Below are 15,167 nucleotides of genomic sequence, written 5' to 3'. Positions count from 1 at the left end.
ATATGCTTTCTCTTCTCCAGAATTTAATTATATTTTACAAAAATCTGTGGTGTTTATCCTCACTGGATAGTGCTAAGATATATACCTTTTGTCTTAAAAACAAGTGTAAGAACTAGTGATTAGATTTCTAGAATGGAATTTTTGATTACGTGGCGTTGTCCCCTCTTAATGACGTCACTAATATAGCATTGTGATGAACATATTTTACGCTTGAGAACTCCTTTCTGTTTTCTTCTTAATTTTTTGTTACTTTTTTAGGAGGAAGGTTCTGTCTGCCTGGGCTTGGTGGCCAAGAGCAAGGCTTTTGAATTTTAAGATAGTTCCATGATGTTGATTTTTAATCCAAAAAGCTTTTATTCCCCCATGTAACCAAGTAGTAGATGTATGAAGTAGTTTATTATTGTTGATTTGACACTTAGAGACAACTTAAGGGTATTTCTTTGACAGAGTGATTTTATTATTATTTTTTAATTTAGATTTTGCCTATTTTTGAATGGATAATACATTCACCTAGTTAATATTTCAGAAGATATACAAAAGTACACACATTGAAACATCTTGCGTCTCTGTCTTGCAGTCACCCCTTCCCCTTTATCAAATTTTTATGTATTCTTCATGTGATGTTTTGTGTAAATTACAAGCAAATACCTACGTATATTTTCCCCAGTTTTATGCAAAAAGTAGCATACACCATGTTTGGCACCTTGCTTTTTTTTTCTCAGTGATATAACTTGGAATTTGTTCCATGTTAGTACAGAAAATCTTCCTCATTCATTTTTACAGCTGCGTGATATTCTTCTGTGTGGATGTTTATTTAACACTCTGCTATTTAAATGGACTTATAAGTTGTTTCTTGTCTTTTGCTGCAGTGAATAACCTCATATGTGATTTTGCACATGTGCAAATATCTATAGGATAAATTCATAGAGGTAAAATTAATGAATCAGAGGCTCTGTACATTTGTAGTTTTGATAGATATTTATTTCTCCATAGGCAGAATGAATGTTTAAGTATGCCTGTTGCCTCTCAGTATGTCAGACATTTTGAATGTCATTGCTAATCAGAAAGGTGAAAAATGACATCTCAGTGTTATTTTTTTTCCTCTGATCTTTTATTTTGAAAAGTTCCAAACTTATAAAAATGTTGCAGGCACAGTATCATGAACCCCTGTAGACCCTTCATCTACAGTGATCAATTGTTAACATTTTGCCATATGTTTTATGTTTCTCTGTATGTGTACACACAAAATACATACACACACACACATATGTGTATTCCTCCCGATCCACTTTACGTACTTGTAGACATCGTGACATTAGACTCCTAAATACTTGAACATATATCTCCTAAGAACAAAGGCCTTCTCCTACATAAGCTCAATATAATTATTATATTCAGGAAATTTAACATTGATATGGTATTATTATCTAATATGCAGTCCATATTCAGATTTCCCCCAGTATGCCACTAATGTCTGTTACAGTTTTTATTTTGTTTTGTTTTTAAATTCAGGATGCAATCAAGGATCATGCATTGCATTTGGTTATCATTCCTCTTTATTCTAGAACACTTCCTTGGCCTTTCTTTTTTAAAATTTTTCATACCATTGACATTTTTGAAGAGTCTAGGCAAGTTATTTTATAGAATGTCCCTTAATTTGAACTTGACTCTTGGTTACTCATGATTATATTTATTTTAAATATTTTTGGCAAAAATACTGCATAGGTGATGTAACCTCTGGTGCATCACATCAGGTGCACATTATATCAGTGTGCCTCACATTGGTGTTGTTATGGTTGATTATCTAGTTAAGGCTTTTCTCTATTGGAAAAGGTACTTTTTCCTCTAATCTGTGGGGTGATAACTTGGGTACTCTGTGAATATCCTGTTCTCAAAGAACAGGTTTCTTTTACCCCCTCATATTAGCATACATTGATGATCCTTGCCTGAATCAATTTTTACTATGCTAGTTGTATTCAGTGTATTTTTAATTTTGTATTTCTCTTAAGGGTGAAACTGAACATCTTTCAGTGTGTTTGAATCATTTCTCTTTTTGTGACTATTTGTGACCGTTGTTCAGTTTTGTTGGGTTAGTGGTCTTTTAAATTGGTTTTGGGAATTTTTCTTTTTTTTAATACTATGAAATCAGCCCTTTGTGATATGTGTTGCAAATATTTCTCCCTGGTTTGTTTTACTATTATGGTTGTTTTTACCAAGCAAAATATAAATAAATTTATTTATTTGGAGTTTTTTTGTAGTGTGATTTGGTAATTTTTTCTTTTATGATTTCCGGTTTTGTGTTATAGTTAGAAAGGCCAAACTGTGAGCTTAATTAAAAAAAAAAGATTCTCCCATGATTTTTTCTAGTTTGCTTGTTTTAATGGCATATTTTAGTATATAATCTTGCCTACAAAATCTGGATTTTGGAGATTGGAGGCAGATCACCAGAACATCCAAATGTCATCTTAAAAATTTATTCTTTCTTTGTCCAAATGGTATTGAAATTTATAAGAGTTTGTAACTCTTTGTATTTGAAGTTTATGATTTGATAGGAAATAAAATATCTTTTTGACCTGATAGGGCACTGGACATTTGTAAAGGAAATACTTCTGTGTGTTTCTCCTTTACCCTCATACTACTACCATTCTCACAGCACTTCTGGCACCAGATGTGTGGGTTTTTCCCCACATGAAGCAATTCTCTGTGACACCAGCTGAGTGGCCTACAGATTAAAAACTCAGTGCTGACACTATCTACCTGGAGATAGCATCACATCCCACAGGTTAGGGGCTCAGTCCCACAAGATTGCCACCCTCTGCTCCTCCCACTTCAGATGCCAATTGCATGTCCCAGGTTGTCACCTGTACTTCTGACCACCTGGCTATAAATGGGGGTTCCCATGACCCCTTTCTTGGGTTTGACAGTTTGCTAGAATGGCTCACAGAACTCAGGGAAACACGTTTACTGGTTTATTGTAAAAGCATATGATACAAGGTGTAGATGAACATCCAGATGGAATAGAGGCATAGGGCATGTGGCAAGGGGCATGCTCTTTCTGAGCATTCCACTCTCCCAGCATTGCCATGTGTTCACCAACTCAGAAGCTCCCTGAATCCTTATTTGGAGATTTTTATGGAGGCTTCATCATGTAGGCATGATTGATCATTCACTCAATTTTTAGCCCCTCTCAGGAGAATGAAGGGTAGGGCTGAAAGTCCCAGCTTGTAGTCGTGGCTTGGTCTTTCTGGTGACCAGCCCTCATCTAGGAGAGCCCACTAAGGGTCACCTCTTTAGAAGAAAACATATTTGTGTTACCCAGAAACTTCCGATGGATTTATGAGCTCAATGTCAGGAACCGGGGTCAAAGACCAAATATTAGAACAGAACATGCTCCTTGTGCTCTTATCGCTCAGAAAATTACAGGGGTTTGAGGAGCTGTGTGCCAGGAACTGGGGCCAGAGACCAGTATATATATTTTCTATTCTCTCACAGCATTTATCTGAAAAACAAGAAAATTTGACAAGAATTATCTCCTGTCTGGTGAAATCTCTTTTATTAATTCCAATATTTCATTTGTTTTACTTTTATACCCTACTTCATTTTTTCAAGTTGTCAAGGTGATGGTCAACACAGAACTTGATTGCTTTAAGTGTGCTTTCTTGAATTGTGGAGATACAAATTAACCCCATCAATTCTGCCTAATTTGGTTTCTTTTTTGTATAGTATAGATAATATATGACATAAACCTCATATATATATTTGGTATTATTGTTAGAACTTTTGTAACATTTGTTAGGACTTCCTATGTCATCTACGTAAATACCTAGCTATTAAATAGTCTGGGTCTAGGAATTTTAGGAGTGAGCTGTTGTTTCTTCCACTCCTCAAAATACAGATTTTAAGTGCTGATTTTATCTTCTAGGTAGAACTAAAGTTTCCTGCACCAGGCAAGCCTGGAAATTATCAATATACAGTGTTTCTGAGATCAGACTCATATATGGGTTTGGATCAGATTAAACCGTTGAAGGTAAGAATAGTAACTCTTCAATAAATATAGTTGTCTGTTTGAGTAAGTACTTAATATACTAGGGAAGCATTTCTAGTTTTGAAATGTAGAGTAATAGAGGGAAAAAGAGGTCATCTCATACTTTATATATGATACACTTGATGGACTACTCTTTCAATAATAAACTTAAGTTGTTGAGTTAAAGGAGTATAACGAATTAGGTCCCTGAATATAAAGTGATATGTTTTAATGTGCTATAATATGCTATAACTTTACAGGGCCTCACGAATGGGTTCTGTTTTCTTTAGAAAAGCAGATGTGTTTTCCCACAGATTCTGTTGGAGTGTTTATTAATTTCTGAAACTTTTTTTTTTTTTTATCATTTTAGAGTATACTTTGTATAAGTATCATTTGAAGCACACGCCCATCAGTGTTTACCATTTCACTTGAGGTTTTTATAAAAGGCATTCTATTATGTTAGTGAGATGGTGCTGAAGTATTGTTGCACTGTGTATTAGAGTCCCAAAGTAAAGGGAGCCAGTAGGATGCACCTCTTTTTTTCCCAGGAGGGTACCATTTTTCTTTCCATTGGCTATAGAATTTTACTTTATGAGTCTGGAGGCTGCAAAATACTTCTTTGCAAGTCACACTTGAGTTTTTCTTCCATCAGCAGAAGACTTATTAAGACATTACTTAGTGTTCTTGCTCAAGAATCACAATTATCTTGCATGCCACAGATTAAATAGTATAACTTATATAAAAACAAAATATCAAACTGTATTAGAAATTTAACTACATTTACATGTTAGTAGATTTACCTTTTTATTTCTGTTATGAATGTCTATTCCAAATGAATGTGTTAAATTTAGAGTTACAACCAAAATCTATTTATAATTGTTGTTGTCAAAGAAAACCTTTTCTTTATCAGATATTTCTTCCATTATTTCTCCCCAAATTTCTGATGTCTACATTTAATTCTTCTTTATAGTTGGAGGTTCATGAGGCTAAGCCTGTGCCAGAAAATCACCCACAGTGGGATACAGCCATAGAGGGAGATGAAGACCAGGAGGACAGTGAGGGCTTTGAAGATAGCTTTGAGGAAGAGGAAGAAGAAGAGGAAGATGATGACTAAGCAATACTACGAATGGACCACAATATTTGCAAATTTTTGCTGTTTAGGAAGTGTATAATAAACCAGAAACAGTGCAGAATTGATGTTGATGGGAGGTGTTAGTTTTTTACTAGAAGTGGGTGCATAATATAACTAGGCAGTGGTCGTGCCTTGGTACAGCCTGAAAAATGCTTAAGGCTTCTTCAAGCCTTTCAAGTATGGGATGGTGCATTTATTTCATCTGCAAATGATAATAAACCCTTTGTTACAACTGTCCAGAAGTGTGGGCTATGTATTATCTGATCAGTTTATGGTCCCAGGAAAAGTAAAGGTACATGAAAAACAACCTATAAATGAGCAACTTTTCTTCATTTAGCTTTAGATTTAGCAAACATTAAAGTATGATGAATACCACAAATATGTTTTAAGTAACATCTGCTCAAGTTTTAATCTGTTGATAAGATCTATCATTCGTTTATTGACATTTTGCAGTGATACGAGACTATTTATAAATAACAGCTCCATTCATAGCTTTAAACCTTTTATTTTTACCTATCTTGGTCATAAGTTGGCATTCTTTCACATTCCACATAATATAGAGGGCTACATTTTGGAATTTTCCTTTTCTTAATTGCCCAGAGTTATCAGACAGATTATAAAAATGGCTTTTAATGGCTTAAAACATTTTTAAGCCTCTATTTTAGCAGATCAATGCAGGATCTAATTCTTTTTATAAGCTATGGGTCTAAAAATGATTGTGGGACCATATGTTCTCTAACGTTGGTGACTTATGTTATTAAACCTTTTTTAAAAGGTTCACTATAAAAGCTGAAATACATTCTTAGCTTTTAATCTACCTGACTCTATCAGAAGCCTTTTAAGGAAAAAATATATAACATGCAAAGGAGGCATTTTTTTGTATTCATTTTGGACTCCTGTCAATAAAATAGAAGTTTGACTCATTTTATTTTTGTGATGGTGTGTGTCTTTTTACTCCCAGAGAAAGGATGTAATAGGATAATTCATTCTTTTATTTTTCAACCAGAAATTTAATAATAATATACATTACTGTGAAGTGACTGGTATTTCTGTATACTATAGAAAAACCCATGAGTGGGAGGAATTTCTCCCTCACGTAGTGCAACCCGGAAAGATAGTGCTTACAAGGCATAGAAATGTATACATGATGAATCATTGAGGTAAGATGATTATTTTTATTACTAGGTATGGAGGAAGCATAAGTCTGTAATATTACAGGACTGATTGTAATAATCCTCTCCTACCAAAATCTTCATAGGCCAAGGGTACTGTTGGAATACTAACTTGTGACCTCATTTACGTAAAACGTTACCACTTTCCATGCAGAATTACCACTGGTATTTTATTACTGCAGTAGTTGGAAATAAAATTTGAAAATTACCAAAAATGTGAATGGCTTTTTTTGGTTCTAAATTTAGGATGTAATATTTCCTATAATATGGTCAAAGCAGTTTTTTCATTGGGACTTCCATCACCTGTTTTTATTTTGTGAAGTTGTTAGCAAGACCCTTCCTTAGCCAGCAGGAGTGCCACTGATTTGTTTCATTTTACAAATAGACGGTGGGTTTAATTTTCGAGTCAGGTTTTGGTGGGAAGCTCCAGTGTCAGGTAAGGCAGCTGCTGGTCACCTAAGTATAGTGGAAGGGAGGGAGCCAGCCTCCAGCATCAAGTGAGAGCAGAGGTCAGAGAAAATGTGTGTGGCACGAAGGCAAGGAAAGTGAGCAAATGAAACTGTGCAGTATGCACGTGTCTTGGCTTTCTTGAAGGATACTTTTTAAGAAAATGTATTTCTATCCTAGTGGCTATTTTGTCTTACGGAGGCTTTATAAGTTCATTGAGACAACTGGCTTCTTTCTGCTTATAAGACTTTGGAGAGGATGATTTCACAACCCAATAACTCACCACAGTGCTTAAAAAAAAAACAGCATCATCTCGATGTTAGAAAACCCTACCAGTCTGTTCCCTTCTGCCCTTTGTGTGACATCCATGTACTTCCCAACCAAATCAACATTTTGCTCTAATGAGTCCTTAGGTAAACTCGTGCCATATTGCAGTGAAAGAACTGAGCCTTCAGTTTATGGTTCTCATCTCTCCTGCAAGTCTCTGACGTCTGCATCCCTCCTTTCTTTCTCTTGATGGAGATTTAATAACTATTGTAACCTGGTTTGCACTTAATCTAATGGAAACTTACTGAGTGTATTTTCAGTTTTGTTCCCATCAAGAAACATGACATTTTTGTCAACAGAATAGATGAACACATAGAGGCCCTGCTGTGTTTTCCACGTGCATATTTCAGTCTCAAAGTCAGATGTTCATGTCCCTTTCAAAAAGTTTTAAAATTTTCATGCATATTTTTTAAAAATTAAGGATCACATTGAATAAGTTTCTCTGTAAGGAACCATGCTCTGTTCTGTTTCTCCCGGCTTGCGCTGAGGGGTGGAGAAGGCCGAGCCTGTCTGGCTGTACTGTTCCATTGGCTGGGGGGAAGGAAGGCCCTGGGTGGAAGCAGTGGGGGTAAGCCAGAGGATGTGGAAAAGGGGAGGGAGGGTGTTGGAGGAATGTAATGAGGCGCTCTGAGCATATTTTTGACCACAACGTTTATCCAGTCATTCGCATCAGTCAATCAAAACCAGATACTGGAGTGTTCTTTAGCAACAATTCATATTTCAAATATTATTTGGCACTTCACGTATTTTTTGAGGGGTTGTTTATCATTCATCACATATTTACTGAGTTTCTCTGTGCATGAGTCTGTGATTGGATACTGGGCCTATAAAAATCAAAGAATCTATGTTCTTAAAGACTCATTGGTATTAGGGCAGGCAGATGTGTGGCAATCTATTTTAATCCATTTGCAGTGGCTACTGGCCATTGTTTGGAATGCCTTTTTTTTTTAAGTCAGCTGTAGGCAGAAGAACTTTTTTTAGGTGCTAGCTATTTGTTGGTTTTTTTAAAAAATGGGCAAATTCTCATACTTTAAGTGTTTCTTTAAAGCATTTTTCTCCCCAAATAGCCTTACTCCATGAAATCCCCTATTTAGTCTGCCTTAAGGTGAAACAGCTGTCAGTGAACCATGATGTGACCTTTTACCAGTTGTGTAGTGATTAGTCCAAATACGTCTTAAGAAGTTAGCATCAAGCATCTTCACACCTTTAAACTTGATGCTGGGGCTGTTTTGCAAAACTTAAAAAAGCTGTGATCTTGTACGTTTTTCTGTAACCTGAACTAAAAATCCAAACACAGCAATCATTGGCATGCTTTAGGGCCGTGGTTTCAGGTGGGGGTGTGTACATCCCAGGGGTATGCAGATGATCAATTCATTGGGAAAATGTTAAAATGGTTATTTGTATTTAATCTCATCCTTTTAAATTTCTATTTTTGTGTGTTTTATAATGTACATAATGTACAATTGTACACGTCTATAATTTATAAATAAATAATACATTTATTGGTGCATTATATATTTTTTCCTGCTTTCAATGCATGATCAAAACATTTGGATACGCTGCTTTGAGGTATTGATAGGGTGAAATTTCAGCTAAAATGAGAGTTTGGACCCTTGGTACTCACCATCTGAGTTCTCAAGGTGATGTTACTCTGCTGGAGTGGAAAGGTTGGCATTCACTGTGCCAACCCTGCTGTAGCCCCCAGGAGCAAAGTGATGCTTTTTGAGATGGAATTGAGTAGGGTTTGTTGATGGGGTTAGTTGAGGGGAGGGTTCTAAGCAGCTGTTATCCATGGAATGGAAGTGGGGCAGGTAAGGGCAGAAGTGCTAGGGGCGACTTACTGGGACCTCCAGCAAAGGCTACGGCTCTGTTAGTGGTCCCTGCAATCAGTGGCTGCTACATATTAAAGGTGAGTGTGGGAAGGACTGTCCACTCTCTTTTCAGCACTAGATGGTTCAGCTCTAAGGTGTCAGGCTGGATAGGCAAGGGGAGCTGTGTTCCTCTTCTGAGCACCTGAGGTTTACACTTTAAAATCTGGATAACGGCAGCAGTGCACATAGGTGTGAGCAGATTCCATGAAGAGCAATTTCGAACTATTTCCCTGTGATTTCCAAGCCTTGTTTCAGTAAAGGGTGATAGGGCTGTGATTTTCTTTTTTTTTTTTAAAGATTTTTTTTTTATTTATTTTATTTTTTCCCCCCAAAGCCCCAGTGGATAGTTGTGTGTCGTAGCTGCACATCCTTCTAGTTGCTGCATGTGGGACTCGGCCTCAGGATGAACGGAGAAGTGGTGCCTCGATGCGCACCCGGGATCCGAACCCGGGCCGCCAGCATCGCAGCACGCGCACTTAACCACCAAGCCACAGGGTCGGCCCGGGCTGTGATTTTCTTTAGCAAAGAATGGTTTAGTTTATGGGACTAAAAACCAAAATTAAAGATATTCTTTGTAATTTATTTCTACCTCCACCTTCTAGGTCTACCTCCTTCCCCTTTAATCTTTTTTACTCCTATCTAACCTTTGTCTTTCTTACATGTATCCTTTAATGCATTAAATTTACTTCTCGATTTTCTGGCTGAAAACATTAAGTTCCCCTTTGTAACAAATTCCAGAAGACAATCCATATTTATTCATTGTGCTAGAATTGTATTAGTTTAAGAGAGGTGGGAAGTCGGGCAGGACAAAGAAATCCTTTTATTCTACAAAATTTTAATTTTTTTGGATGGTTGGTGTCAAGAGCTGTGAAGGGTCTGAGATTTTTACTGTATCTGCAAGCTAACAGATTAACCTGCCCCACTGTCACAGACGCTGGCAGAAGACAGGAGACTCCCGGGTCAGAGGCACCACAGGCCACACGAGCTTCATGTTCCCGTCTGCTCCTCTTGTCCCCCAGGTTCCCTGGGGTGATGCTGAGTAGCCCAGGTGGATGCTGCGCATGCAGTAGGTGTGTCACAGCTGAGGAATTTCGAGCTCAGGAGACTTAATCTTTTAAAGGATGTGCAAGCAGGACTGTCTAAGCGGGAGATACTCTCTTCCAAGGCTGTTCCCCACAGAAACATAAAAAGATAGTCTGGAACAAAAGCTGTGTGTCTCTGCTCACAAGATGTGCAGAAACATGAGATACCCATGGAAAATTCTCTCTCAAAAGCTGGAATTCAAAATATAGAGTACCTCTATTTACAAAGAGGTATAGAGTACTTATTTTCAAAGGAGTTGAATTCTATTTAGTGAAAATTAGGATCAGCAAGGTCATCTTCCTTGAGAATAATGTACACTTAAACCTCTTGCAGATGTTTTATCTTATTGTCAAAGATAGTTTTACGTTACAACTGAAGAGAGTTCACTTACCTCTAAAAAATAAACCAGAATTTTTAGTTGAATCCAGTTCAGCGTAACAATGGAAAAGGAGTGTCTAGAAAATGAGCACTATATCTATTGTATATTGTAACCATAAAAGATTTTGATTATTGTCCTCTGCAGCCCTCCCCAAAACCTCAACCCAAAACCTGTCTCTGCCCCCCCAACCAACAAAAACAAAAACAAAAACAAAAACAAAAAAACCCCACATCTTCCCCACAATGTTTGCTTCCAAGTGAGTCTGAGTCCTTGTGGAATAGCTACCATTTCCTCAGTGGTATCCTTCTTCCTAAGATGCTGCCCAAGCCCGGGGAGTCTTTGGACCTTCTTTGGTTGTAATCATGGAGAAACCTCTGCAATATTCTTCTGAACAGTCATGCTGGCACCTGATCAACCTTTGAGGGAAGGTTTATTTTTGTTTTTGACTGTGAAGGTCATTTAGAGATGATGCAGAGGAATAGGGAAGGTAATCAAATTTGTGATAGATGCTTTGATCGAAAATTAGGCATGTGACTAAAATTCAATGAGAGACATTTAAAAAACCATAATCTTTAAACTGCACTGGAGGATTCCCAAGGAGACATCTGATAATGTTACTGGGTAACCATAGCCTCCCTCATTTATACGCATTAGTCTGCATCTACATCTTTGTCAAATTAGTCTACCTACTTTATAATCACATCCAAGGTTTCTCCAGCTTTTTTATTTCTTGTTTCTCTGCCACATTCTTGGGACTCCAGTCACTGGCTATTGCTGTATGTCACCTTTCAAATGGCTCCTACAGTTCCTCTTCTTGACATGACAACACGGAGAGAGAGAAAAGGAGGGCACCAGGAGGGGTGCCCCAAGTTGAAGGGAGACAAGGCACCCCTTCCAAGTGTCTTGGAGTTACCGCTCTCCCCACAGCCGACTCCTGGTGCAGAACTCTGCACTTACTCCTGTTCCCACGATCCCAAGGAGATCTGGCCCCTCCTACCCCACCCCTACTCACAAGACACTGATCTGGGCCTATTATCATGGAAATTATAAGGATTAATGTGCTTTTCAGCAAAGTGCTGTTGAGAATTGGAGATGAAACTGTAGTGTTATGATTCACGGCATTATTTCTTGATACACTGGAAACCCCCACATCCTTCCAGTCTGCTGACTTAATGACAGGGTGCCTCACTAAATGTCAGGAGTGACGCTCCGGGAGCGGCGCAGTTCAGACGTCAGTTTAGGTTTGGTGATACTGAAACTGAGTTTTGAGTAGAATTGTGAATGTTTCAGTGTGTTAAGAAGAATAATTTTTAGAGCAAGAAAAGAAATCTTAAAAACAGTCTTCTTCCATCTCAGTTTGTAAAGTTTTTCTTTGCATTTGGTACTAGGGTACTTATAATCTGATTCAACCGAATGCCTGCCCCTCAACCCCTCCACTGCCTAATATAAGCAGAGCTGGAATGTAGGGATGGAAATGAAATCCCTGGACTTGAGTCTTGGAGCCACCTCCACGGGGTGGCATTATCGTGGGTGGTTAATGACAGCGTGTGTGTACGTGCTGAGAACTTGTGAGGTGCCCTCTCACGGCTCTGATTTGAAGTAATTTGCACTCCCAGTTGCACCCACAGAGGGCCAGGCATTGATGTGAGCGAGAGACATAGATACAAAGTCCCAGAGAAGAGATGTGACTTGTCTTCTCCTACCAGGTGCAGCGCCACATTCCACAACCCATGTGTCTTTCCCTGCCCGCATTGCTTCCTACAGCAGAGCTACAACAGGAAGCCCCAACACTGAGGTTCCTCACGTGGCTCCCGGTCCAGGGGCCCAAGGCTGTGGGGAGGGGCAGAGAACAAAGCTGACAGTAGATGATTGTCGGCTGTTCTAGGTGCTTGGGATACAAAGAGAACAAAACAGAAAAAAAGCAGGTAAATTTCCCTGCCGTCCATTCTAGAAGGGGGGAAAGAGAATGAACAATAAACATAATAGATAAATAATTTAAATAGCAAATAAGTTGATAAGTGTGATGGAAAAAAGAAAGAGCAGGGAAAGAGAAAGAAGGCGGGAGGGGAGCGGGTTTCAATTTTCGTGGTCAAGATGGGTCTCATCTCAAAGCTGACATTTGGGCCAAGGCTTGAGGGAGTGAAGAAGTTAGGCATAAAGATGTCTCGAGGAAGAATGTTCCAGACAGAAGGCAAAACTAGCACACAGGCTGAAAGACAGCAGCGGCCTGGCACGTGAGGAGAACATCAAGGAGGCTGGTGGCTGGAGCCAAGCGGATGAGGGGAGAGCAGCAGGGGATACGCTCAGAGAGAGAACGGAGGTTGCAGCAGGCAGGGCCTGTAGTAATAAGAACTTTGGCTTCTAATCTGAGTGAAGTGGGAGCCACCGCAGGGTTTTGAGCAGAGGAGTGACAGGATCTGGCGTATGTTTTAAAAGGATCCCTCTAGCTGTTGTGTTAAAAAAAAGACTAGGAGAGAGTGGTTGAAGCAGGAAGACCAATTAGAAGGTTATTGCAGAAATCTCCCTGGAATTTTCACATATGTTGTAAGGCAACGGATGATAACAGCCATCCATTGTCTGTATGGAGGCTCCGACGGAGTGGCCGCCGTGGAGGTGGGGTGCAGTATTTGGATCTGGGATGTACGTATTTTGAAGGTAAACCCGGCAGGAGTTCCTCATGAATTGGATGTGCTGTTATGAGAGGAAGAAGGAAGTAAGGATTCTTCTAAGGTTTTGTGCCTCGGTAGGGAAAGTATGGAGTTGCCATCAGCAGAGAAGGTAAAGGCAAGATGTGGAACAGATTTTGGGGGAAAGATTAGAAGTTCTGTCTTGGATATGTTAGTTTGAGATTCTTCAAATGGAAAAGTTAGGTAGGCAGCTGGATGCTCGAATCTGGAGTGTGAGAACAAGGTCCAGCTACAAATCTAAATTTGGGGTTCAACAGCATTTACACGCTGACTGAGATCGCCAAGGAAATGAGTGGAGATTGGGCTGAGTGCTGAGGAGGCTTACCCTTATCAGGTTGGGGTGAGGAGGAAACGGCGGAGGAGATTGAGAAAGGAGCTCACAGTGTGGTGGGAGGGAAATCAAGAGTGTGGTGTCCTGAAGACACTGTGTCAAGGAGGAGGGGTGTCACTGGTATTGATTGCTGCTGAGAAGACAAGTGAGATGAGGACTGAGAATTGACCATTGGGTTTAGCCAGGAGGAGGTGTTGCTGATCTTCATAGGAGGAATTTCAGTGGAACAATTGGAGACAAGAACCCCTCTTCAAGTGGGCCTGAAAGAGAATGGGAATTATGACAGTGTGGTCTTGGGACAAGAACAGATGAAGCGGCCAATGATATAAATGGGAATCCAGAAACAGACCCACACATGTGGACAGACCCATACACTTCACACATGTGACCAGTTGGCACTGCAGAACAGTGGGGGACAGGAAGGCATTTTCAAAATATGGTGCTGGGACAATCGGATACCCATTTGGGGGGAAAAAAAATGATGCATGTCCCCCATCTCATGTCTTACACAACAATTAATTCCAAGTGGCTTATAAGTCTAAATTCGAAAAGCAAAACAATAAAAGCTTTTAGAATATAATATAGGAGAATGTATTCATGACCTCAGGGTAGGAGACAGAGAGCTTGTCTAAAAAGGAAACAACTGAGAAATTCAATTACATCCAAATGAAGGATTTCTCTTCTTCAAAGACACAATAAAGAAATGAAGAAGGCAAGCCCCAGAGTGGGAGCAGATATTTACCAGACACGTAATTGACAAAGGACTTGCATCCACACTAAACAAAAATCTCCTACAAATTGGTACGAAAAAAGAAAATAGACAGACAGCTCAATAGGAAAATGAGCAATAGGCTTAAAAAGGCACTTCATGTCCCAGATTGGGTTCTTCAGAAGCAGATCCTGAGAAGTAGTTTGTGGAGCAAGATGTTTATTAAGAATCAAGAAGTTTATTGCAGACAAAATGAGGGAGGAAGCAGGATTGGGCAGAGAAAGGAGTTGAACTGGAATGTAGGCCTAGCAAAGCCTGGGCCAACCTGGCAGGGGGCTCAGGATGAACATTGCTCATTGATGTGTCCCATGTCAGACTGAGATGGTGGTGCCTTTATGCCGTTTAGTCCCACCTTGCTCAGTCAACACGTGGGCTCCCTAGCAAGAGGGTGACCGTGGACAAGGTGGTTCTCTGCAGTTGAGGCAAACCCTGAAGCTGCCGCGGGCTGAGGCTTTCTGCTGACCACGCGCCCTGACGCTGGGCAGCAAGTCCTTCCTTGAAGGACGATCTGAGGCCATGTCTCCATGTCTACTACTCTTCACAAAACACTATATCCCGAGGGCCAAAAAAGTATATGAAAAGCTGTTCAAGCTCTTATCCATCAGGGAAATGCAAGTTAAAACCACAACGAGATATCACTACAAGCTCACCGGAAGGGCAGAAGTTGAAGAGATTCACAATACCAAGCGGTGTTGAGGACACATAGCAATTGGAAATCTCATATATTCCTGGTAAGAGTGTAAATTTGTAGATTACTTTGTAAAACAATTTGTCATTAGTTACTAATGTTGGAGTTATGCATAGGCAGTGACCTAGCAATTACACTTTTAGGTATTTAGCCAACAGAAATGCATGCACATATGCACCAATTGACATGTGCAAGAGTGTTCACAGAAGCTCTATTCATAACAGCCCCAAACTAGAAACAACCCAAGTGTTGATTTA

The 15,167-nt window shown here is 39.4% G+C and overlaps 1 protein-coding gene across 1 annotated transcript in view; it reads left to right on the top strand.

The window, feature by feature from the left end:
* The window catches only part of SEC63 (SEC63 protein translocation regulator), a 73,485-nt gene extending 67,405 nt beyond the window's left edge, over positions 1 to 6,080 (top strand). Inside the window, exons 20-21 of the mRNA XM_087443963.1 lie at positions 3,923 to 4,027; positions 4,995 to 6,080. Coding sequence (XP_087300089.1) covers positions 3,923 to 4,027; positions 4,995 to 5,138 — 249 coding nt within the window. The 3' untranslated portion in view covers positions 5,139 to 6,080. The remainder of the gene's footprint in view (positions 1 to 3,922; positions 4,028 to 4,994) is intronic.
* Positions 6,081 to 15,167: the final 9,087 nt, after the last annotated feature.

This window comes from Ceratotherium simum, chromosome 19, assembly GCF_057802395.1.
Source record: "Ceratotherium simum simum isolate JZ-2026a chromosome 19, ASM5780239v1, whole genome shotgun sequence".
Classification (NCBI taxonomy): Eukaryota; Metazoa; Chordata; class Mammalia; order Perissodactyla; family Rhinocerotidae; genus Ceratotherium; species Ceratotherium simum.
This window is presented reverse-complemented; position numbering and strand designations above follow the sequence as displayed.